Source organism: Oryza glaberrima, chromosome 3 (genome assembly GCF_000147395.1).
Source record: "Oryza glaberrima chromosome 3, OglaRS2, whole genome shotgun sequence".
Taxonomy (NCBI): Eukaryota; Viridiplantae; Streptophyta; class Magnoliopsida; order Poales; family Poaceae; genus Oryza; species Oryza glaberrima.
Genome location: NC_068328.1, coordinates 9,656,501 through 9,681,053, shown reverse-complemented (window position 1 = coordinate 9,681,053; position 24,553 = coordinate 9,656,501). Strand labels below are relative to the sequence as shown.

The 24,553-nt window shown below is 41.4% G+C and overlaps 4 protein-coding genes and 1 non-coding gene across 5 annotated transcripts; 2 read left to right on the top strand and 3 right to left on the bottom strand.

Moving 5' to 3' along the window:
- Positions 1 to 568: 568 nt before the first annotated feature.
- Positions 569 to 640, bottom strand: TRNAH-GUG (transfer RNA histidin (anticodon GUG)). The gene has a single exon. It is a non-coding gene; the product is annotated as a tRNA-His (tRNA).
- Positions 641 to 669: 29 nt separating this feature from the next.
- LOC127767589 (uncharacterized) lies at positions 670 to 2,037 on the bottom strand. The gene is made up of 2 exons (XM_052292970.1): positions 1,894 to 2,037; positions 670 to 1,594 (listed from the first exon to the last, which is right to left on the bottom strand). Exons 1-2 carry the CDS (start codon positions 2,020 to 2,022, stop codon positions 911 to 913), a joined length of 813 nt encoding a protein of 270 aa, XP_052148930.1. The 5' UTR covers positions 2,023 to 2,037; the 3' UTR covers positions 670 to 910.
- A 371-nt stretch (positions 2,038 to 2,408) lies between these two features.
- Positions 2,409 to 6,290, bottom strand: LOC127767588 (dnaJ protein ERDJ3A). Its single transcript, XM_052292969.1, has 7 exons — positions 6,019 to 6,290; positions 5,636 to 5,691; positions 5,472 to 5,545; positions 4,259 to 4,797; positions 3,826 to 4,167; positions 3,134 to 3,493; positions 2,409 to 3,031 (listed from the first exon to the last, which is right to left on the bottom strand). The coding sequence occupies exons 1-7, from the start codon at positions 6,112 to 6,114 to the stop codon at positions 2,750 to 2,752; spliced, it is 1,749 nt and encodes a 582-aa protein (XP_052148929.1). The 5' UTR covers positions 6,115 to 6,290; the 3' UTR covers positions 2,409 to 2,749.
- Positions 6,291 to 8,614: 2,324 nt separating this feature from the next.
- LOC127766750 (uncharacterized) lies at positions 8,615 to 19,342 on the top strand. The gene is made up of 23 exons (XM_052291884.1): positions 8,615 to 8,950; positions 9,052 to 9,161; positions 10,001 to 10,073; positions 10,168 to 10,229; positions 10,327 to 10,468; positions 10,876 to 11,085; positions 11,178 to 11,244; positions 11,883 to 12,288; positions 12,926 to 13,073; positions 13,152 to 13,312; positions 13,515 to 13,614; positions 13,732 to 13,806; positions 13,890 to 14,024; positions 15,270 to 15,365; positions 15,909 to 16,091; positions 16,174 to 16,278; positions 16,734 to 16,892; positions 17,258 to 17,302; positions 17,412 to 17,627; positions 18,146 to 18,252; positions 18,323 to 18,379; positions 18,460 to 18,538; positions 18,627 to 19,342. The coding sequence occupies exons 1-23, from the start codon at positions 8,810 to 8,812 to the stop codon at positions 18,789 to 18,791; spliced, it is 3,042 nt and encodes a 1,013-aa protein (XP_052147844.1). The 5' UTR covers positions 8,615 to 8,809; the 3' UTR covers positions 18,792 to 19,342.
- Positions 19,343 to 20,547: 1,205 nt separating this feature from the next.
- LOC127766748 (ran-binding protein 1 homolog a-like) lies at positions 20,548 to 23,360 on the top strand. The gene is made up of 4 exons (XM_052291883.1): positions 20,548 to 20,898; positions 20,994 to 21,145; positions 21,241 to 21,366; positions 22,927 to 23,360. Exons 1-4 carry the CDS (start codon positions 20,741 to 20,743, stop codon positions 23,118 to 23,120), a joined length of 630 nt encoding a protein of 209 aa, XP_052147843.1. The 5' UTR covers positions 20,548 to 20,740; the 3' UTR covers positions 23,121 to 23,360.
- Positions 23,361 to 24,553: the final 1,193 nt, after the last annotated feature.

Below are 24,553 nucleotides of genomic sequence, written 5' to 3'. Positions count from 1 at the left end.
CAGTTGCAAATTTCAATTTCAGAAAAGAATTATAAATCAGTCAATTGCCAAAAAAAGAGTATGAACTTGTATGAATCAATTGTAAAAAAAAAGTATGAACCAGTTGCAAATTTCAATTTCAGAATAGAATTATAAATTAGTTGATATATTGACGTGCAATCCTTTTGCGCGTTCGAGAAAAAAATTGTAAAAAAGATAAGTATGAACCAGTTACAAAATTCAATTGCAAAAAAGAAAAAAAAGATAATTATGAATGTATAGTATGAATTGACAAGCGAGCAAAGTATGAATCAATTGCCAAAAAAAATTTATGAACTTGTATGAATCAATTGTAAAAAAAAAAAGATAAGTATGAACCAGTTGCAAATTTCAATTTCAGAAAAGAATTATAAATCAGTCAATTGCCCAAAAAAAGAGTATGAACTTGTATGAATCAATTGTAAAAAAAAAAGTATGAACTAGTTGCAAATTTCAATTTCAGAATAGAATTACAAATCAGCTGCAAAAAAAAAAATTATAGTGTGGCAGAATAGAATTATAAATCAGCTGCAAAAACATTTTTTTATAGTGTGGCTGCTGGGATTCGAGCCCAGGTCTCCACGGCCACAACGTGGAATTCTCACCACTAAACTACAGCCACTTTAATGAAAAAAGAGGATGTAAACCCTATTTGTAAATATGATTTTTTTTACTAATCATATTAGTAGAATAATAACTATATTAAGTAAACTATCGATTCGTACAACGATGTTCCAAAATCCACCCTAAAAACCAAAGCCGGCAGTTCAGTACAATATCACACGAGTATCTGATCAAAGCACCGCAAAAGGCAGCTACAAATCCAACGCGATTTCATCACCCAAAGACCCACAAATCTAGCGAGCTCATTGTGTGAGTGATAGTACGTAGCCTAGAACTCGTTGAAGTGAATGGCGCCGAGCTTCCAGACGAGGTACGTGGTGCCGAACATGACGACGGTGATGAGCGTGAAGGAGGCGGCGATGACGATCACGTCGGTGCCGAACGGCAGCGCCTCGAACGTCCACCCTTCCTTGGGCAGGCCGCGCTTGCTGTCGTCGAACATGTTGCTCGGCGCCTCGGGCAGCCGCGACGACCGCTTCTTCCCGGCCTTCCCGTCCGTCTCCCGGAGCGCGTCCAGCACCCGGCTCCCGAACTCCGGCTTCTTCCCTGCCGCCCCAGCCGCCGCCGACGCCGCCGAGGCCTTGCCCTTCGGAGACGAGCCCCCCGGCTCCGCGTACTTGCCCAGCACGCGCGCCGCGCGCAGCCGCTCCCGCGCCGTCAGTGGCGCCAGCTTCGGCGGCTCCTGGGGCGGGCTGCCGTTGGCGCTGGGCGCGGCCGGCGGCGGAGGCGTGTTTGTTGCTTCCTGTGCCGCGGGCGCCGCGCGGTCGTTGTCGGCGGCCGGGCACGTTCTTGCATGCTTGCTCCTCGCCGGCGAGAGCAGAAGGGACAGCTCGGCCGGGGGAGGCTTGTGGTGGAAGGCCGCCGCTGTCGTCGCCGCCTTCTGGAAGTGATGCCTCGAGCAGAAGGTGAGCTGCGTGTATGGCGAGGAAGATCTGGTGACGCCTCCTCCTAGCTGCACATCCAGTTGCATCGGCAAGCCAAGATTAATTAGCATGCTTAAACAGCTAACCAATCACAACTCTAAAGATGGTCGAAACTCGAAACAGTTTCACTGAATTATGCACGTAACCCTGTAACGAACTACAGATACATCAGTTTTTGCAGTCCCACTTCTGTAATTAGAACCACATGATTCCTATCTAGCAAAGTGGCAACAGCATGGTTGCGCAAGAAGCATCAAGAAAGAAGGGGAGAGGGAAGAAACCATGAAGCTAAGACAGAGAAAGAATGGAGCAGGAGGTAGGAGCTTACTTTGGCAGTAGTAACCTTGGAGGGAGAGGAGCTGAAGGTGGTGGCAGCCATCTTCGGCTCATCTGCTTGGCCACAGCGACTGCAGAGTTTTGATGCCGATGACAATGGAGATAGACTTCGTGAGGCCATCCGCAAATCGGGTCCTGGGGATGAATGCTTAGACCCGACAACTCTTTGGGCCGGGCCAAATGTGTGTTCCAGCAGCCTGCATAAGCCAGCCTGCTGGAGGAGCAAGCTTTCAACTAAAGTACGATCACGCACAAGTAACATGTACTCCGTACCAGCCAAGCTGACAATTAGTAGCGTGTTCGGCTCAAAGTCTGAAACTCTCATGTCCACAATTCTTTTATGAATTCTATGGCAGAATGAAAAAGAACTTACGAATATCCATACACAACCTGTTTTGCTCCACCAATCCAATCAACCATCTCACTTGTTTACACACAAGGAACTGATCATTTTCAGAATTCAGAGTGAGAGATAGAGATGACAGTCGCACATCAGCACATGATAGTATCATAGTACTAGTAGCCTACTGGGGGAACAAGAAAGGAAAAAAAACGCACTTCGATCATGTTATCCAGATTTGAGTTCTTTGACATCAAAACAGCTCATGTTACAGGGGGAGTGATCTCTCCCATGTCAGGGTATTCCAGTTCATGACACAACAAAAGTGCCGACTGCAGAATATTTTACTCTCTTCATTCCAATCAGATTCAGCTATGTACAAGCAGAAAACGTTCCCAAGTTACCTCCTTAAGGAGGTACTACACTATAAGAACTATATATATACTCTTTACTTGCAATCGTTCCCAAGAAAACAAGGTTTGCAATTGCAGAGATAGCCTCTACGGCTCTACCTAAGAACTGGTTTTCGTCCGGCTGCAGACAATTGAACATCTCCATTCAAAACAGAAACCACGAACCTTTCAGCCTCTTCCATAGTCACCTCATTGTCATACACAGCATATCTACCCCGTCGGGGCTTGTAGGCAAGGAGAAGTTTATCAGACGACTTGAATGCTGATTTGTCAAACGTGGACAGGAAGGCGGACTGTTTGTTCCCGTCCAACAAAGCATAAGCAACTGCGTTCCCAGAGTTGTAGTTCTGCCCCCTTATCAGAGTCTTCTGAGATATCTGGATGCGGATTGACAAGCAGGAACATCGCATTAAAGATTAAACAATTGGCCAGGCAAGGAGAAGAGAAAAATAAATACCAGCAAGACAGAAGAGACAAACCTCAGACAGGACGGCTTCAAGATTTTCCTTAGCTTTGCTTGATTTGAAAATGCCAAGGATACATACTGATGTCTTCTCACCACAAATCTCCTCAAAGTTGGAAGCAGTGAGGAGAGGAATTTTGTTTTCTTTTGGTTGATCTGTGTGAGCAGGTTTCTTAGCTTGGTTTGATGCAAGCTTCTTATTCTTCTTCTCAAAATTTTCGAGCAGATTCTTCAATTCTTTGATACCAGATCTGAGATCTTTCACTGAAATGCCATCCTTCAGAAGTTGTTCCTCACCATTAACGGACCTACCAATTAGAGCTGGAATATTCTTCACACCAAGGCTTTTGAGGAGTGGATGAGAAACATCCTGGACCTGATCAAAGAAACATGATATATTACTACATTAAATTGTCTGTATAGTCGTAGTACTAGCATAGCCATGACGTTCACTGCATGGACCAATCTATAATTATATATTAGCATAGGATTAACTATATACTACTAGCATTTATCAGCGCCTTATCATTTTTTTTTCAAAGCACAGTCAACACCACATAGGAATTGCGAGTTAGTTAGGCCCTATAAAACACAGCATGGCACTTGTGCTTCAGCTTTCCCATGAAAACCAGGATGTTCAGCAATGACATTTTTTTCTACCTGATAAGCAACTGGAGACAAGATGATGATAAGTTAAAAATATAATACCTCTGCATCATAGAAAATTAATTGACTGCGGAACATCCCACTAACAGCACGCCACATTGCTGGTGTGTCCTTCTTAGCTGACAGTAGGAGCACTTGAGGAAGGTTTGGTATGATATTTGAGGGGAAGCTGAATTGGTTGATGTCTACCCTTTTGGAAAATCTTGGCAGGTGTTCTTGACAAAATGTCTTCAGGCTCTTAGAATCATAATCTCCTGAGTACTCATGCAAAGATCCTTTTTCTGTAGTTGTGTATGAATAAATGAAGAGACGAGCTGATTTTCCTATTGAGACACCAGCCTTCTTGCAAAGTGCCTTTTCATGGTCGCAGTTTACCTTACCAGCCTGCATAGAATAGAGAGTTATTATATAGTTTGCTCTTTCCATATGTTTATCTATCATTAAGGAGCAGCATTCACAAATTTGACCAGCTTACCCTCAGTGCACCATCCAGTGAACGAGCTACATCCTCCACGACACTTTCTAGCACAAATTGACCTTTTGTGTTTGGTGTATAGAATAACAAAAGCCAAGTGATTCCTTGATCAGCTGTTTCTTTATTGAAAATTTGCATCGTGACCTCCTGAATGTTGACAGAACTAGAATCATGACCAGAAGATTTTGTACCACGTCTGGCTTTGCCAGCAGATCCAGTATGCTGACTACCTCCCATTGATCCACCAGAAAATATGTTGGAAAAAACATCACCAAAATCAAAGTTAAATGGGTTTCCTCCACCGGCACCAGGGTTACCACCACCAAATGAAAAGGAAAATGTTTTTGTATTTCCCTGGCCGCCCATCGTTTGCCATCCATCACCAGATGAGAAATGGCTAGTCTTGGCGCCACCACCAGTGAAGTATGTGTAGCCCTCACGATTTCCAAAATTTCCACCATCAAATCCTGGGTTACCCTTTTCATCTCCATAGAGATCATAATTTTTCCTCTTCTCTTCATCAGACAGAATGTCATATGCTGCAAAGGAACACCAATACACTTTTAAAATGAGAACTCCAACTGATATGAACAATTTGAGTTTGAAGAGGGACACCAGTACCCCTTATTACTTTGAGAGGAAACACCTAAATACTAAGAATAATTGTTTATTGAAGAATAATTCAGCTAGGAATATTCTTTGTTGACAAAATAATTCAATATCACAGAAAGAACAATAATAACAATTTATACAATTGTACCTAGCAATGGGATGCAACTTATTACCAAGAAGAGAAAAGAAAACTTGTTGATAATAGTGGTAAGTAAATTGTAATGAAGCAGATGCAAATTAAACACTGACCACAAACATGTTGGCTTACATAACTTTTCTGGACCTAAAGATATTCAAAAGGTAATATGCAACATTTATAAAAGACTCAGGATTAACTGTAACAAGCCAGCTAGCTTGTTCAAAGCAAGAATTAGCACATGTAAACGAACCCATAACAATGCAGAAAGCTTTTGCCAACACGTGGGTAGGTTCGTTATGATCTTGCTTTGAGATTTGATAACACCATTGCCTAACATCTATTAGTACAGGGTGGCAATACTAAATGCATTATTATCTCATTCTCACCATCACATAACTAAAAATGCAAAATGAATATAGCTGAAATACAGGCACTGTAATGTACTTAAGTCGAGCGTCTTACAATTGTTTATTTCCGCAAATTTTTCCTGCGCCCCCTTGCTTTTATTCTTGTCTGGATGATATTTTAGAGAAAGCCTGTGGAGATGAGATATTAGAAAAATCTTGTAAGCAGTAAAATATGATCTGAAACTAAATCAGATCCTCTTCAAAGAAGTGAACACATACTTGTGAAACGCTTTCTGAATATCCCGTTGGCTGGCACTCTTGTCAACCCCAAGAACCTGAAATAAAACAACAGAACAGGATATATCACTGACAATTTGACAATTGACAATGATGCTATCGTCGAAGGGAAAATGCGTTAATGCTGTGAACTCTAATTGATTGGAAGGCTCAAATGACTCTGCTTTCATGATCACTTCTATTGCACATTGGCGAGGCTGCGTGGCTACTGCTCCTGAGTCCTGCCTCACAATTGGTTCCTAGTTCCTACAACATTTAGCTAGAGAAAACTGCACATTGCCGTCACCGGCGGTGGCGGGGAGCGCCCCCCCCCCCCCCCCCGGGGGGGGGGGCGACAGTGGAGGAAGGGGCTTATCGTCTCTCACCTTGTAGGGATCCAAGTTTTTTGCCGCCGCGACATGCAGGGCGATCGAGCTGAGGACGATCGACGCGACGAGGAGAGATCGGACAGGGATTCCCATCGCTCGGCTTCAGCAGATTGGGGCCTGATTCGTCCTCGGATCGAGCTTTCTCATGGGGGGGGGGGGGGCGGAGGGGGGGTCAATTTCTGGTCAGGTTCGCTTCTCCGGAAGGAATCTTCGGGTGAAATTTGGTCGGGTTTGGAGGGAAGCGGCGGGGGGAGGGGAAGAGGAGGAAGGAGGATTTTAGCCATGGACGGAGCCGGAGGCCGCCGTTTTTAGAAGTGGGGCGTGGCTTCGGGGTTCGAGATGGTTCGGGAACCCGGTACACGTGTCGCTTGGGCGCGCTTCCAGCGAATTCGACCAATGGGATGCGAGCTTTCGAGCCCGTTGCGTGGCCGTCGCGGTGTCTGATTTTGAACCGTGTGCCACGTAGGATGGCGTTCGTCCACGATCCTCCTCTTCCGTGTGCCGTGGAGGTGGAAAGGGGATATAATCAGGACCGTCCGATCTCGGGCCGTCAGGCCGGATGGTTTAGCGTTTGACTTCGTGTGCCCTCGAACAGTAGATCCCTGTAAGCGTATGCGTTCGTCATCCGATGATCATGTGCATCAGCATCAGTTTATCAGCCAAGTTATGTCTGTTCTATTTCAACGTAATCATTTTTATCGGTTGACGGATTATATAGTTGAATGGCTTGTTGATGATTTTATGTAGTTGGGTGGTTGTTTCTTATACTCCCTCCATTTTTCATATTATAAGTTATCTGATACATCAAGAAGATGTTGGGTCAAGTTTCTCTTTACATGGAGCCTTTGCTATTAGCCCATTGCAGCCCATAAGTTTAACAAATATGAGTCGTTGATTTATATATTGATTAATAATGGAGATTGTCTTATCCTTTAAAAAACCTAATCTCCATTAAGAGAGTACAGCAAGTGTCCAACAGTTAGTTACTACTCTATATACGTGTTTTGTGATGTCTCCAATTAATTATATTTTTTTATATCATGTATCAAATTTTACCTAGAGATTAACCTACCATTGATTAACAGTAAGAACATTCTTCCTCCGTATAAAAAACAGCTTTTGGGGGTATGTATCAAGCTTTTATTCATGTTCATCTCATATCCATCAAAAGTTGATTCTTTTTACACGAAGAGTTTACTAGGTATTCCCTCTGTTTCACAGTGTAAGACTTTCTAGCGTTGCCCACATTCATATAGATGCTAATGAATTAGACATTATTATTATATATATATATATATTTATTAGCATCTATATGAATGTGGACAATGCCAGAAAGCTTTACATTGTGAAATGGAGGAAGTAGATGGGAGAAAACGAATCGAGGGTGCAATGATAAAATGGCCTTCATGATTTTCATCGGTCTTTGTTTAGGCTTAGCCTTATTGGCTTATATGATTTATAAGTCGGTAGATTTAATGTCCTAAGTTTAGTGGTGGAATTATACATCTACCTCACAAAAAGGAAAAAACTTCTCCAACATAGCTTTTGGCTTAATAGTGTTAGAGTGGCTTATGGCTTAAAAAGACTAAACGAATAAGCTGCTTGTTTGTTTAGGCTTAGACTTTTCGACTTATAAGTTAGCTTATAAAACTAAACAAAGAGGGTCTAAGGATATGGTATCCGCAAAAGAAACCAATAACCGTAAAGCTTGAGAGGGCCACGATGACCGAATCGCTAAAAAATCATCAGTCGCGTGCCTCCCCTCGTGGCCACGTGGCACGTGCGGAGAAGAGGGCTGCGGTGGCCCTCCCGTGCGGCGCATTTCTCGTTTTTTTTCTTCGTTTTTTTCTTCCAATTTTTCTTTTCGGTTTTTCTGGGTTTTTCCCTTGATTTCTTTCTGTTTTTAACATATATGTATATAAATTTTGTATTCGTACGTATATAAAGTTTGTATGTGTATGAATACAAATTTTTTGTATACGTGGTGTTTTCTTGGTTTTCGGTTTTCTAAATATGTATGTATTTACGTAGTATACAAACATGGTATACGCCATGTTTTTCTTTTTTCTGATTTTTTTTAATACGTATATATACAAAGTTTGTATACAACATATATAAACTCTGTATATGTCGTATATAAACTTTTCATATATATATATAGTATAAAAGATATATTTTTTATAGTAATAGTATAGTAGTAGCAACAGTGTTATAGATAGTAGTAGTGGTAGAGGTAGTACTTTACCATTACTACGAGTGTGTTTAGTTTCTAAAAAAAAGTTGGAAGTTTAAAAAAAGTTGAGAGTTTAAAAAAAAGTTAGAAGTTTACGGAGTATGTGTATAGAAAGTTTTTTGACGTGATATGATGTGATGGAAAGTTGAGAATAGGGAAGAACTTCACGGCCTACTAGTAGTACTGCCGTACTGGTAGTAGTACTACTGATCGCGCGGGGGCATTAGCAGTCCCCACGATGACAGGTGGGCCCTCCAAGTGCCACGTCAGCCTAAAACCCTGTCTTCCTCGCCGCAAGGCCGCAAGCATCGCCAAGACAGAATCCAAGAGAAGAAAAGTTACAAAACCCCATTCCGTTATTCCAGCATTCGCCGTTGCGCTTCAGCTCTTCTCCCTCCCGCCCTCTCAAATTTCCCCCAAATTCTCATCCACCACCACGCCGAGACGCCGACCCCGCCGCCGCCTTCTTCTCAAGCGTCTCCCCGCATCCACCTCCGCTTCTCTCCTCGCTGCTGCCGACGCGAGCGCGGCGCGGGGAGGCGCAGGCGCAGGCCCATGGCTCTCTCCGCCGGGGACGTGCAGTTCATCTACTCCGTCCTCGCCAACTCGCTCAGCGCCGACGCGGCCACGCGGCAGCCGGCGGAGGCCTTGCTCGCGCAGTGCGAAGCGCGCCAGGGGTTCTGCTCCTGCCTCCTCGTGAGCCCTCCTCCCCTTTTCCCCTCCGCTTCGCTACTCCACCCCACGAGCCGCAGGCCCGCTGATTTCGGGCTAATTTAGGGGCGGTTTTGGCTTTGCAGGCGATCATCACGTCGAGAGGGGAGGAATCCGACGACGATGTGCGGCTGCTCGCCGCCGTACACCTTAAGAACTGCGTCACCCGCTGCTGGCGGAACAGCGTCGATTCCCCGTGAGTTCTCATCCTGTTCAACATTTAATTCTGTGTTGATGTGTTTAATTTGAACTAAGTGCGGTTTTAGTAGCGATCAATGGTAACTTGAAAGTGCAGCGACGTTTCTTACTTGGATGATCTCATTTGTGGCGTTTATTCAATAATGCAAGCACAGCAAATGCCTAAGTTGCTATATGCGGAAGGAAGTCTCAGCTGTACCATCACCTGTACGGCGTGTCTAGTGGTTTTGGATGATTTTTGTGCTACATAGGATTCTTCTATGTTTGGGCATTACTTGCTATTGCTGGTTTTGGTCCAACACTTTATGAGCTAAAAATAAGTGTTCCTGTTTATGTTTTCTTTGTTATTTTGTGCAATAAGATTCACGATGGTAGCAAGTCAGCAAAACACTTTGTAACTTGGTACGATAGATTTTTCTTGTCTCCAGTGAATTGTACACTAGATTAGTTTAGTGGGTCTTATGTGTGAGATTTTTATATTAGTAGAGTGGCATTAACTTCTGCTGGAGCCATCGGCAGAAATCTCTTGATTAATTCCTGGTGCTTAAATGTCCCTGGTGGAAATCTAATATCAACTACGTTGTTATGTCCAATAGGCTGTTACTGACTTTGGCCTCCATTTTTTTTTGTTCTGAAACAGCAAGGGCTGGATTGGCCTACTTCTGTGTTTTTGTCTATAGACGGCACCCTGCATATTTCTCACTTCTGGGGCATACATATATTGTCTACTTTGATTTTCTATGATACTTTTCATACTGTTATAAGCCTTGTGTTCTCTCTGCCTTTGATAATTAATGTTTGATTTCTCGATGAATGAGTTTAAATTGTATTTTGCAGTGCCATAGATAATGAAGAAAAGGTCTACATTCGAAAAAGTCTTCTGCTAAATATGCGAGAAGAAAATGGGAAGGTGCAAATTTGTAGGCAGTACATATTTAACACTGTTGAATAAACACAGGGAGATAATAATGGTAATATTAACTTTGACAAATGATGTGGTGTAGATTGCTCTTCAATTGGCTGCACTGATATCCAGGATTGTATACTTTGATTATCCAAAGGAATGGTATGATATTTTTATCCCATTTCTTATCAATTGTCTTATGTTACTCCAACTACTGGACTCGTGACTCGAAATGTTTCTCATAATTTTGGTTATTCAGGTCAGATGTCTTCTCTGTGTTGGCACAGCAACTTCAGACATCTGATGTATTCACTTCATATCAAGTGTCTACAGTCCTATTCCGATCTTTGAAGAAACTATCAAAAAAACGTCTTGCTTTCGATCAGAGGAACTACTCTGAGGTATGTTCACTTTTCACAGGACATCTTCATGTTCAACTGCTCATCACTGCTAAGATATGAACTACTCTTTGATCACATTGATCTTCTATTTGATGCCTACTGGTTGTAGTTATCCTGTTGAAAAGGCACACATGAGCATTAGGTTCTTCCCTGTATATAGCTGACATTACTTTGTGATGACGACATGCCCAATACAGGACACTCACAGATTAATGTTGGCCTCGGCCAGTTTGTTTGATAAACACGTGACCTTTCACACTTAATTTTAAGGCTTATATATTTTTTTTAAACAAATTGCAGATACATCTGCTCTATTGAGCCTTTGTCTCATTATAAGCACACAGAGTACTTTAATTAGCAATTATGTATCTCATTCTGCCTTTGTGAAAAACTATTATGTTATGCAGATCACTGTCTACTTGTTTGATTATATCTGGAACCTCTGGAAGAGCAATGCACAGATTGTATTACAAAATTTTTCAGTGCTTTCTCAGCATAATTCCAGTTTGGACCAATCAAATGATCTACTGTTAATATATGAAAGATGGTTAGTCTGTTTGAAGATCATTCGCGAATTGATTTGCTCAGGTTATGCAAGTGATTCAACAACCATGCAGGTACTAATAAAATATTTATGTTCACATATGCGCTTTTATCTTGAGCTCACAACCTGAGGCTAGAAGTCTAACCTAAATGTTTCAATATGTAGGAAGTCTGTCAAATCAAGGAAGTCTGTCCGGTACTTCTGGGTGCTATTCAATCTATTCTTCCATATTGTATGCTATATTTCTATTAATCACATGATATTTCTTATTTTTCATAATTTTCTTCCTATCTCAATATTATATATGATTCTTCTTCTGATTTTTCAGAAAACTAAACCATCTTGATTACTTGAACAATCTAGATATATTACCACAAAGTGTACTGTTTTTTCCTCTTACTCCCTCCGTCCCAACATATAACAACTTTTGGCTATGAATCTGGACACAGTTGTCCAGATTCATAGCCAAAAGTTGTTATATGTTGGGACGGAGGTAGTACACAATATTTCTATCTAAGACCATGTTCATTCAGTATTTTTTCATTACACTGGAGCAACTATGCAATTCTTTTACTTGATATGTAAAATAAAAGCATGAGAGGCACATGAATTTCACCTATGATTGTCATGTCCATTTCTGTGTGGATGTTCCAATGTTCAATACATGCTTATTGCTTTTGCATTGTTCAATACAGTCTTATTTTTCAATACAGTCATATTTTTTGAAGAAATAAATACCCTTTTTGTTAGTATGATTTGGTTAAAAGCTTTGCGTTTCACTTCCCTCTTTGTGTTGATTTTTAAGATTCAGGTCTTTATCATCTAATTACATAGTTTCCACTAGTAAAATATCTACATTTGACATTACAGATCCCTTCTTCAAAGAAAGGCAAGCTAAGCCGTGGAGCCATGCAAAAAGAGCATGCATTAAGCTGATGAAAGTTCTTATTATATTACAAGACAAGTATCCTTATTCATTTGCTCATGAAACTGTGCTTCCAGCAGCAGTTGACTTCTGTTTGACTATGATCACAAATCCTGAACAGGCAGATACATCTTTTGAGGAATTTCTTGTCCAGTGCATGGTTTTGGTGAAATTAGTATTGGAGTGTCAGGAATACAAGCCAGGTCAAATAGGCTTTGAAGCAGTTGGAAGTTCAGAACATGCAATTTTTTATCAAAGGAAGAACAACCTTTCAGCTACTGCCAGCAGCATGGTGATGTCTGTTCTTCCTGCTGACCGTATTATGTTGCTATGCGATATATTAATAAGGAGGTATTATTCTGAATTGCTAGCAACCCATATGCCATATACAACTGCTCCACAGCCAACTGTTTCTGTTTGCATTCGTATAATTTCATTCGTAGTTAGCATCATGCTGCAGACCATCTATTGAAGTCTGTAAGATAGAACTTTTGGTTCTCTTTTAATTAGATTACACAAATTGTTCTGCTATCACTTTACTAGACAAGCAAATCATTGGGCTAATCAAGTAAAGCACCATCCATTATATAAACAACAATAAATGTTTTGAAGTACCATTCGCTGAAAAATATTTTATTATAGTTACACTAGGTAATTAGTAATTACACCTTCTTTTTAAAACTAATAATTATTGGTAAATAATTCCATAAATGTCTTAGAGTGGTTTACAGGAGCAACGTTCAGCAACTTATAAAGTATAGACGGATCTATCGAATGGCATGAGGAAATTATACACATTTTAATTGCTGTACGGGGAATGTGATGCCGTTATCCATGTGTGAGAGGAGTGTCAAATTAGTAAATTACATTGGATGTTGTTTGGGTTTGATATTTTACTATAATATTTTATACAATACCATAATGTGGTGTCATTCCCTTTGGCCTTCTCTTCTAGGACCCATTAACGCAAGTTTTAATTCAACTGCAGGCACTTCATTTATACAGCAACAGATATGAATGAATGGCATTCCAATCCTGAATCCTTTCATCACGAGCAGAATCTGCTACAATGTACAGAGAAACGCCGACCATGTGCTGAAGCACTTTTCATTATTTTGTTTGACAACTACAGAGTGGTATATGTGCATTTCATTGTTATTTCAAGTTTTATTATGCATGATGTACAATGCTTATGTTGTTTTACATTGCCTCAGCAACTTGCTCCTTTTGTTGCCTCCATCATCCATGATGTCAAAGCTGTTTCGCCTCCACTTGAAATAGAAATTACTGCTGGAATGCTTTTAAAGGAGGCTGCTTATACAGCTGCTGGCCATGTTTTTGATGAACTCTCAAAGTACCTTAGTTTCGATGAATGGTAAGTTTCTTGGTGTGTAATACCTTCTGTATTTACTCATGCTAGATAATATGCACTGGACTAGTAGATGAACAATATAGCCTAATTCAAATACATACAAAATGTTAATGAACCTAAGGATCCATGGGTATTCATCGGTTTCTGTGGCTTTCATGTTATGCGAAAGTTGCATCGCTACCTTTGCTCCTGCTCAATTATGCAGGTTCTGTGGATATCTATCTATTGATCTTTCAAATGGCAACCCCAATATGTGCATCATTCGTCGAAGAATTGCATTGTTACTTGGACAATGTGCTTTTGAGGTTCCGTTATTAACTTCAATATTTTCCCTCAGATATTAAACAGAAATTAGAAGCAGAGAACATGTTAAATTTCCTACTTGTGTGTCTGCTTTAACATAAAAAATAATAATTCTACAGATAAAGGGCGTTATTCAGAAAGAGGTCTGCGATGCTTTGGTTGGACTTCTTGGGGATCAGGACATGGCCGTTAGGGTATGTATCATAGTTAAAAACCTTAGCATTAAAAGCGAGAAATCCTTTTTCTTTAGTTTACTAATTCTGCTGTCAACTTTCAGCTGGCAGCATGCTCTTCCCTATGTTACGCTTTCCGAGTTTTTGGTATTTGGGAAGTAGATTTGCTTGAGTGTATTCCTACATGTTGGGCAATGTGTTTCAAGTTGATAGGAGCTGTTCAAGAATTTGATTCAAAGGTTTGTTCCAGTCAGTCTATTCTAATGCACTTCACCTTCCAATTTTATGTATGTCATACTTTCTGGAGGCTCTGAAATAAGGCAAGGTTGTATGGCACCTTTTTTTTCCTCTAAACTATAGGACAGTCATATTGTTCGATGTTAGCCAGTGGCGAATGTAGGATGAAAATAGAGGGGGTGCCTTGTTCAAATGAGAGTTTCAGACGTGTAGTCATCCAGTTTATCAGATAAGCTTTGTAATTAACATATTAACTGTTGACTATTAACATATTAAGTCATCTAGTTAAGTTTGACTATTACAAACTTTAAATTTTGATTTATTTGAATTTTGATGAAACCTCTCTATAAGAAGTTTTTTTTTTTTGAAAAATCACAATGTTTAGCGGTTTGATAATCATGTACACACAAAGTACCAAAAAAAACTATTAATCTGAAGAGCAATTCTACGGTACCTCATGGTACCTCCTCAAGGACCGTAAAATTGCTCTAATCTGAAAGAACAGGGTAAAGCTAGATAGTAAACTATAAACTATATGTACACGCCAATCAATTGTCAATCAAATTTCAAATTTATACCAGAAAGAACTCAAAATAAAGAATAAAAAAATAGCAGTAACAAGTATTATAGTTGGCTGTAAACATATATACGAAAAACGGTGCGATGTTCAATTTTTTTCCCCATTTTTTTTTGTATTTGGTTGCCCTTACAATAAAAGAACCAGTTGGATATATGTGACCAAAGACACTAGGCAGTACTGCTTCCCAAGCCAACTTGTTCATTTTTTGCTGTGATGGCTCACTAGAGCATGTGGATGGATGCGGATACCTGTTAGCACCTATGGGCTATGGCCGGCCAGAGCTGGGGCTGGAGCCCCGACCAGCCCCAACGATGGATTCGCCGCTGATGTTAGCCTGCTGGAGTGCTGGTCTTTAGAAAGTTCTGCCTGGGCATTGCAGGAAATGCAATGCAGGTACTGGCCCTGCCATGCAGCAAATCTTGGTGGACAGCTGGCTAAGTTCCTTGTTATTGTAACAAAATATTTTTTAGTTACTAGAAGTAGTATATTATTGGAAATGATCTTGATATTTTTGACGTACAAAACACTAACTTTAACTATCTGTTTCTCTTTTTCTCAAGAACACAATTTTTTTTATTCTTTTTAATTGATCCAAGGAAAAACTTTTTCGTTGTGGATGTACTTTCTATGATTACTACTTACGCCATTTGGCCTTTTTCATATGTAGGTGCAAGTCCTGAGTTTTATTCTGGTTCTCCTTAATTATGTTGGGGACGACAGGATCATTCCATTTGTGAGCGAGCTATCACAATTTTTTCTAAAGGTACGGGTCTTATCATTTTAACCCATTGAGATCATTCCATTCATGTTAGATGCACTTGACATTTCACAATTTTTTTAGATAACATATCATAATGATCAGGCTTTAGTAAGAAAGCACACTTCCCCAGCATACAAGGTTCAATACAGTAAATTCTGTGCACAGAGAACTGAATGAGGAACTTTATGACCACAATCTTTCTTTTGTTCATCATTTCACATGAACAATATTTTCCTACCTGATCTAGCTTAGCTTTCAAGTCATGGTTTTTTGGGTGGCGCATCACCACATTGTTTACTTTCTCTGTTATGAGCTTGAGTCTTGGGTATAGAACATGTTTTGCATTTGATGATTTCTTCTATGCTTACTTTTTCTTCAAAATGCAGTGTCCATGATTCTCTGTAGGTTAGCTGATTTTTCGAGTCAGTTGTCATCCCACTGAGTTAGAAAAGAGTGGATTCAAGAGAAACATTCAGTTCTTTTTTTTTTTTTTGCGGAGTTCAGTGCCTTATGGAAGTTCATGTCAACCCTTCTGTATGATTTCAGACCTGGGAGGAATCATCTGGTGAATGTTTACTACAGATAGAACTTCTAGATGCAATTCGAACTTTTATTTCTTCTCTTGGGTATAACTCTCCACTTTGTTATGGCATGGTTCTTCCTATACTCCAATATGGCATGGATGTTGATAGTCCTAACACTCTTAATCTTCTTGAGGACACTGTTTTGGTAAGCAGTTATTGTTCCTTATTTTTTTGTTTCTGCCTACTTTCAAATTCTTAGCAATCTTAAGCCGATACCCATCATGTAGTTGTTGGAAGCAACTCTTTCTAATGCCCCTTCCATTGTGCCTCAACTGCTGGACTGCTTCCCTTATCTTGTGGGCATCATGAATGGGAGCTTCAATCATTTGGAGGTTAGGATCCCTCTTGTATAATATTGTGAACAGTGCTACCGAATTTCAAGTGTGGAGTGTGCCGTTTGTTAAACAAGGACAAACAAAATATATGAACACAACTCACACCTTGTGGTTAATGCTCCCTCTGTTTCAAAATATAAGACCCTTTTTATTTTCTGCTATGTCTGCTGATACTATATCTTTTTTTATAAGATAATGGATTAAAGCTCAGCCACTACATCCAACATGGATGTTATGGCCATCTGATACTATATCTTGACTGTTAAAGTTTTATGTTACATTGTTACTGTATATTTGTATCAACTATAAACGATGACATGTAAACAGTGTTTCACCTTATGAGCGAGGAATAAACTGAAACATGAAACCTAATCTAGTCTTACTTTTAATACATTGATGTGACTATGAGAAAGTTCCGCTGGCTGACTCAGAAACACATTTTCATGATGTAGATCATGATCAAAATAATAGAGCACTACATAGTTTTTGCTGGATCAGATCTCTTGCAAAGCCATGCCACAAGTTTAGAAAGCATCCTTGATACTATTGTGGGCAATGCTGATGATAAGGGCCTTCTCACAACACTTCCTATCATTGATCTTCTTGTTCTGGTATGTGTTTATTTTTCTGATGAATGATCTGAATTCATACTTTCTCTGATGTGACCTTACTATTTCTGTTTGCTGTTGGGTACTCTCTGCCACTGGACTTCTGTGGTGCTCTGCTGTTTTCTTGTTCTCCCTTTATTTTTTGTAGAGCCCTTTGATAGAACCCTTCCCAGTTGGCAGTCTGATGGAATTAGCAATAATTACTGTTGGCAGACCTCTGATAGCTAGATTTGGGAAAGCACCTTCCACAATGAGAAATTATACATTCGTAGTTCTTTTACATCTTTCACTTTAGTGTGGTTCCTGGTAGCACATTCAGTGTTGGCTGGTGCTTATCATGGTAAGCTAATCAAAGCTTTTGCATGCAGATGTTTCCTCAGGAAGTTCCACCTCTGATATCAAGTGCTCTTCAGGTACTTATAATGCAATACATTGATTGTGGATGCTTGAATAGTTGTTTGAATTATCCATTTCTACTTCATTTTTATGATCCTAACTCGTCCAGTCTTTGTCCATTTCTAGAAACTTGTTTTCATATCATTGAGTGGCGGTGATGAGCATTATCCTTCTAGGACTGCTGTTTGTGTCACTTCTGCAGCAATTCTTGCTAGGCTTCTTCTGCTGAATAGAGACTTTTTAGCTCAACTATTATCAGAGCCAGCACTTATAGCAAGGTTCCAACAAGCAGGGATAAACCAGAATCTACTTCTTCTTTTGGTTGATTGGTGGATTAACAAGGTATGTGCATCATCACGGTTCAGTCTCAGACAGAGCATCAATCTGCATATGAATGCTAGTAACTTTTACTGGTTTGTCTCAAAGTCCAACCATACATGTTTCTACCGAACATCTACTATTCTGTACCTAACTAATTTACAGCTTTGAGCAGAATGGTTTTTATCTAATATCAGTATTCACTAGCAATACTGTATTACATAACCTAACAAATTGTTAGTCCAAATACTATGTTAAAGTGGGTCCTTCAAAATGGGGACTTCAGTTTCTTGCACCCTTCCAACTTGTGACTTGGACCTGTGCTTTAGCAAAATCTATTATATATTCTTGGAGTTCATGAAGTTATTTCTTGGTTTGTCAGTTTCTGTGATCAGGTATTGTTATTAAGGTCAGGCACTGAAAACCTTATGAACTGTGCAGTTCTCAATACTTTAGACCTTTCGCTGTGGAAATATAAGCTGTTAATATGGAAGATTCTCTGCATTAATGATTAACAAAATAGTGGCATTTACATTCTGTAGGTAGATGACGCAAGCTCTATAGAGAAAAAGGTATATGCAATGGCTCTTTCTGTAATTTTGACTGCAAATATACCTGGAGTTATCGAGAAACTTGGTGATATTCTGAGGTAAAATATTTCAAACAGATAGGATGAATTGTGTTATTATTTTGGTACTACTTATCATGGTTTTGTGCAGATTATGTACAAGTGTTATTATTGGAGGACATGGGAGGACTACCAGTGATGATTCTAGGTTATTTTACTGTCAGATTATGCTTCCCTCTGATTCCATTGTGCTTTAATTCATTGTTCTTGCTTTATTTTTTTTGGCAGTGACGATACAATCTCTTCATTGCCTCTTAGTGATGATCCAGAGTATTCCAATACGAGTAAGGAATTCAAGAAGGCGCAAGTAAGTAATGCTTCAGAGAGATGTTCATTTGTGCAATCTAGTAGGTAGTCTGAGACTCTCATTTGTGTTGATTCCCATTCTTGACCAGATAAGGGAGCTGGATCCCATTAGAAAAGCATCGCTTGTCGACATGCTAAGAGAGAATTTGAAAGAATGTGCAGCTCTGCATGGTGATGCAGTCTTCAATGCAGCTATCAGCAGGATCGATCCTTTAGTAATTGCGCAGTTGTGGCAGGCCCTGGAGATTGGATAATATGTGCACCATGGCGATTCTCTTCGCCGTTGTCCCTTCTCCGAACAAACACTTCATCACAACTCACAAGCCATACAATTTGCATGGACACATGTGGCTACTACATCGTTTTTACTGACATTGAAGTGTGCTGTTCGATAGTTACGACACCATGGCACCTTCAAAAAAACACTGACGTCCAAAATTTAGCATACATAAAACACTGACTATCTGACGTCTCAAGGATATTCCTTTCGTAGTGAATGTAACAAGTATGGGGTAGCATATTCAGGGATAGCCGTTTTCTTGATAGGATATACTCCCAAAGTCCCAATACTCCTAGATCAGATATTGACATGTTATAGGAAACCATTTGAAAAGAGAACATATGAAAATGTATAGAATCGATATCCTTTGCTTTTTTTTCCTTCAAAAACGAAACATTTGTTGTTTGCAACAACCATTTACATTCTGCTCATGTGCTTCATCCCCCCTTTTTTAACCTGTATCTCTACTGGACGTATGGTCCAAGTTCTCAGTGAGCATGGTATACGTCTTTTGATCGTGTAACTGACCCACCGATTTGCCGAAATAATTTAGCAGAAATCTGATTGAGTTGTGAACGCGCACCCGTTGGGTATGGTCGATTCATGTACGCTGATCCTAGGCACGTCCACTGTTGCATCTGTAACTGACACAAAGATGGCCATGCTCTGGCAAAGCACCTATTCCCCTTGAACAGAAACATTTCCTATGAACAACTCAAAACAAAAATAACTGGGGAGGTTCTGAATTTTGTGAATTATGTGGTGGTACTGAGAATGCTCGACATGTAATCTTTACCTGCCCCTTAGCAAGTTTAGATGCCCCTGGATGAAATTTTGTCCCCCTCTTCGTTTGATCAGTTTTTCTCCACCTTGCTTACTGATTCTTATACAGAAGAGTGTTACTAGCCGCAGTGAGTTAGCAATTTTGGCTCACTAGAAATGACATGATTTTTAGACCTAAGGTTGTGGGCACTCCTCAAACTGTGATCTGTCGCTTGATCTCTCTTCTGTACCAGTGGAGGATTTTGACGAAGCCGAAGGACACACTAAAGGCCTGTTTGGTACAGCTCCAACTCCTAAATTTAACTACAGGAGTTGAGTCTGGAGTGGAGTTGTGGAGCTGCCTAAACCCAGCTCCACAACTCTAGTTCATTTTGTGAGAGAGCTTCACCCAGCTCCACTCCCAGTTTTGGTGGAGCTGAAATTGTTTGGCTGAACTCCATCTCCAGGAGGGGTGGAGCTGGAGCTGAAGCTGAAGCTGTGCCAAACAAGCCCTAAGACTGGAGCTCATGATATCTTGTTGTTTGAGGCTGCTGGCTCCCTGCAGGTGCGGGAGGGTGTGAACTGATTGTGTGGGATGTACCAGTGACCTGGGGAGGGTTGTTGCCCCGAGTGGTTTTGGCAGCTGCTGTGTGCACTTGTGGGTTTTTTCTGCGTGCCCTGGTCACCTGGTGGCTAAAACTGTAGCCGGTCACCGGCAAAAACCATCTATTGCTTTCTATCAAAGCAGGGTTCTCTGCCTTTGTTTTCCAAAAATAAAAAAAAAAACATTGGCATCTGGGCCAAAGGAGCACCGGTAGAACCAGCCAACCAGGCCAAGGCCCATCCCAACCACGACGGCCTGTGTCCACCCGTCGCTTGCCAGTTCACCCCAACATCCCAGAAATTCAAAACCCATCTCAGGCCGTAACGCAAGTACGCAACCCTACGACAGACGCCCCCACTTTCCCAAAGCCGAGAGCCCTTTCGGCTGCCCACGCCCCCACTCCTCCCACCTTTTTTAACCTTTCTCCTCTCTCTCTCTCTCTCTCCCCTCACCATCGCGGCGGCCGCCACCACTACGCGCAGCAACCGGCAGCAGCAGCAGAGGAGGAGGCCAGGGCAACCCGCAACCCCAAACCCTACTCCCGCCGCGCCACCGCCATGGCCGACCCAGCGGAGCACCGTGAGGAGGAGGAGGAGGCCGCGGCGGCGGCGGCGGGCGAGGACGAGGACACCGGCGCCCAGGTCGCGCCCATCGTCAAGCTCGAGGAGGTCGCCGTCACCACCGGCGAGGAGGACGAGGAGGTCCTCCTCGACATGTAAGCCGCCTCCCCCTCCCTCGATCCAGCCCCGATCCGATCTCCCCCGGCTTTGATCTGAGCCTGACGACTCGTTTTTTTTGGATTTCCCGCAGGAAGTCGAAGCTGTACCGCTTCGACAAGGAGGGGAACCAATGGAAGGAGAGAGGCACCGGCACGGTGAAGCTGCTGAAGCACAAGGAGACCGGCAAGGTCCGTCTCGTCATGCGCCAGGCTAAGACGCTCAAGATCTGCGCCAATCACCTCGGTATCCAATCTTTGCGGGGATCTTTTGTTGTTGGTTTCGATCTGGATTCCAGATGGATGGGGTTCGACTTGACTGGGTGATGTTTGTGTGTGCAGTGGCGACGACCACGAAGATGCAGGAGCACGCCGGCAGCGACAAGTCGTGCGTGTGGCACGCGCTGGACTTCGCCGACGGCGAGCTCAAGGAGGAAATGTTCGCCATACGCTTTGGATCCGTCGAGAGTAAGCACTAACACCCCAAGAATTATGTAGTTGCTCCTTTTGTTTCTTAACCAAAATATTATACTGCTAGTAGTAGCATGTGCTTGGATGGGCTTTGAGCAATCAGATTGTTATTGGGTGTCCGAGAATTGAATTGGTGATGGTTTTCTGCTTGGTCGAGGTTCATCACTCAAATGAGTTCGTAGACAGACCATAGTTTTATGAATTGTGTGATCATAAATAAAGTTTGATCTGCACTGTGAGTTTTATTTCGTTAGACGGACCATAGTTTCCTGAATTGTGTGATCACAAATAAAGTTTGATCTGCACCATGGGTTTGATTCACATTCACTTTGCTGTATTGTTTTCATCTAGTTTACTATCATCCACCTTTGGTGTTTGGATCTAAACGCCTTAACTATAATCTGGTGCACAGTGTTATTGGACGACTAGCAGTCATTGGCGTGGGACTGTTTTTGTGCGAATGATGTACATGATTTAACCATCTAATTGCATCAATTTGCAGTTGCTAGCCTTCACATTTGTTTTATCACACACCTTGCTTTTGGAAGTCTGCGCTTAGAAATTGTTCTGTGATTCTAGCATGTTTTTTTTGGTGAATTGCAGACTATTTTCTGCTTTTCAAGTTCTCGTCATAATTTGGGAGGACATGGAATTTATGTCCTGTCTAAAGCAAAATTTTGAAATAGCAAGAGATCTTTAACTTTCTGGATGGATTTAAGTTCGAAATTAGTCTTGCAATATCTAAGTTTGTACTCCTCTCTTCCAAAAATCTGAGACCTATTTCTTTTTGCATCAAAACCAAGAAGCAAGTAACTCACTCACCATGTGGCAAAACCAATGAACATGCAACCAATAAGTACTAGAATGACTTCTTGGTTTCCGATCCACAATTTAATTTAGCACATAGTGACTACAAATAGGACTTAGATTTTTGGAAAAACCAAAGAATGAAATAAGCCTCAGATTTTTGGAAGGAGGGAGTACTTTCTAGGCCATTTTTTATCTTTTGAAATAGCAATAGTGCCAAGGTGACAGCAGCCAGCACACTAAAGAGATGGACAAGATATGTACTATAATCCTTATACTGCTCCATGTTTTATCAATCCAAATATTATTTTACTTAAGATTTTGATTCATCTGGTATGTACTTTAAGCTAATTAAAGGCATAACCACATTGTGACGTGGATTATTTTGTGAAAATGATCTATATTAGTTTTCACTAACAGTTAGGATCTGCTGGTGCAATTCTTTCTCATTAAGGTACTTTGTCCAGTGATTAAATGCATGTTCGAATTGTATGATGCATTTAAAATTATTCTACAATTGTATGATTGTGTCAATAGTTATGTACTGTTTCGTCTGTTCCTGAGGTTTGACAACATGTAAATTGAAATGAACTGTCTTACTATGAAATTTGCTGCTGTGACTATTTGAGACATCAATATGTAGTTCTTTGTGAGAGACTGCTATATTTGTATCGACCTACCTAAGCTCTGTTTCATCTGCATTTCTTTCGGACTTTTTTGTCTGACTGTTGTCCATGAATTTTGTTTCAGACTGCAAGAAGTTCAGGGAGATGGTAGAAGAGATTGCTGAGCAGCAAGGAAAGAACGAGGAGAAAGAAAATGAGGAAGTCTCCTCTACTGCAGGATTGGTTGAGAAGCTTTCAGTGACCGAGACAAAAAAGGAGGAAAATGCAGAGAAAGAGGAGACTCCTGCAGAAGAGGATAAGAAGGGCGCTAAAGAGTGAAAGCACCCGCAACCTCTTGGCAGCTTTGATATGCCTGAAGCGAGTGAAGTGTTAAATGAGCGTCATTTCATTCATTTTGTGGTCAAAGTTCTTCCTTTCACAAATTTTCATTGTGTTTTCTTTTGGATGAATGTTTGTGCTAGGCAAAATTTGAGTTGTATCAGTCGGGTTCTTGGTTACTACACTGTTACTTAAACCTTGAGTTGTTTATCCGAGATGGGGTGGCGGAGTGGGGGCACAGCATGTTTGTACAATTATTTGAAGTTGCTTTTGGAATGGGCACGGTTTGGGTTGTCCAAAATTTGGACGGTGATGCCCTGTCACTCACAATTCTTATCTCTGTCTTGCAATTATATGCGATGTGAAGCTCTTCGCCTCTTCGGTGACGAGTTGTCGAGTTGTATGTGTGCATTTTTACTGCTGCAACCTGCAAAGGTGACGCACTGCAGAGCATGACGCATATCATTATCATATAGGAGTAGATCCATGTGTATTGCCGGGCAAACGCATTTAGTGTGAATCATGTAGTACATATCACAGCACGCGGAGCATATGTCGTCTCATAAGCTCGTAAAATCGCAGCAATGAATGTTGGTACCAAGTACTTGTTGCTGTAGTGCTGTGCTTGTACCGCCCCCATGTTATCGTGAAAAGCTTCTGTGCTTGTACACACCCCATGTTATCGTGAATGCCTGTCGCCCATGGCGTCTAAAAGGCATTTCTCACGGTGTGTAAACCGTTGCATCCCATGGCATATACTACGGCATCTCGTGTGCATCATTTTGCTTTATCATCTTCAGTCAGGTGATCTGTAGCCAGTAGACTTTACTTGCTACGTCTGCAACCTGCAAAACACTACCATCCTGCACCCATCGATCCGCAATACTACCATGCTGTCTGTACCCATGTTCCGTGGATCTGGGTTCACCCCCAGCATGGAGGCGTATGCACTGCGCAGATCGTGATACGCCCCCATTGATCTGCATTAAAAACCGATGATTTCCCGGGAGCCACATAACCTGCGTATCTTCCCGATCGCCGGAATTGCGATGTACTCGTACTCGTTGCTGCTTGTTTGCTCATGATGATTGCCCGTGGTACTGACACAGTGACAAGTCGACACGTCCTGGGAGCGTACTACGGATGCGCGATCGGAAGGATCTCCCGATGCAGAAATTGCAGATGGACGCGCACTACTACAGCTTCAGTACGACAAGTTCGGCGGCAAATGCATGTGACGTGAGTGTGTGAAACACGCGCTTCCCCCTCGCATTTCTTTTGTTTCTCAAACGAAAGAACGTGCACGATGAATTTGTTCATGGAATTCTTTCCCGCCGTGAGCCCGTGCACTGCCCCGTGAGCCTTTTCGGCCATTTCACCCTGCTCTGAAAGACTGAAATCTGGCGCGAAGTGTTTGTTACCTGGTCGGCTTA

Excerpts from the sequence above, each read along its gene's own strand:
- LOC127767589 (XM_052292970.1), bottom strand. The coding sequence starts at position 2,022 with ATGGCCTCACGAAGTCTATCTCCATTGTCATCGGCATCAAAACTCTGC. Across the intron at positions 1,595-1,893 it reads CCAAGGTTACTACTGCCAAA|CTAGGAGGAGGCGTCACCAG; the intron begins GTAAGCTCCTAC and ends CTGGATGTGCAG.
- LOC127767588 (XM_052292969.1), bottom strand. The coding sequence starts at position 6,114 with ATGGGAATCCCTGTCCGATCTCTCCTCGTCGCGTCGATCGTCCTCAGC. Across the intron at positions 5,546-5,635 it reads ATTCAGAAAGCGTTTCACAA|GCTTTCTCTAAAATATCATC; the intron begins GTATGTGTTCAC and ends TCATCTCCACAG. Across the intron at positions 4,798-5,471 it reads ATTTGCGGAAATAAACAATT|CATATGACATTCTGTCTGAT; the intron begins GTAAGACGCTCG and ends GTTCCTTTGCAG.
- LOC127766750 (XM_052291884.1), top strand. The coding sequence starts at position 8,810 with ATGGCTCTCTCCGCCGGGGACGTGCAGTTCATCTACTCCGTCCTCGCC. Across the intron at positions 10,230-10,326 it reads TTTGATTATCCAAAGGAATG|GTCAGATGTCTTCTCTGTGT; the intron begins GTATGATATTTT and ends TTGGTTATTCAG. Across the intron at positions 18,380-18,459 it reads ACTACCAGTGATGATTCTAG|TGACGATACAATCTCTTCAT; the intron begins GTTATTTTACTG and ends TTTTTTTGGCAG.
- LOC127766748 (XM_052291883.1), top strand. The coding sequence starts at position 20,741 with ATGGCCGACCCAGCGGAGCACCGTGAGGAGGAGGAGGAGGCCGCGGCG. Across the intron at positions 21,146-21,240 it reads GATCTGCGCCAATCACCTCG|TGGCGACGACCACGAAGATG; the intron begins GTATCCAATCTT and ends TTGTGTGTGCAG. Across the intron at positions 21,367-22,926 it reads ACGCTTTGGATCCGTCGAGA|ACTGCAAGAAGTTCAGGGAG; the intron begins GTAAGCACTAAC and ends ATTTTGTTTCAG.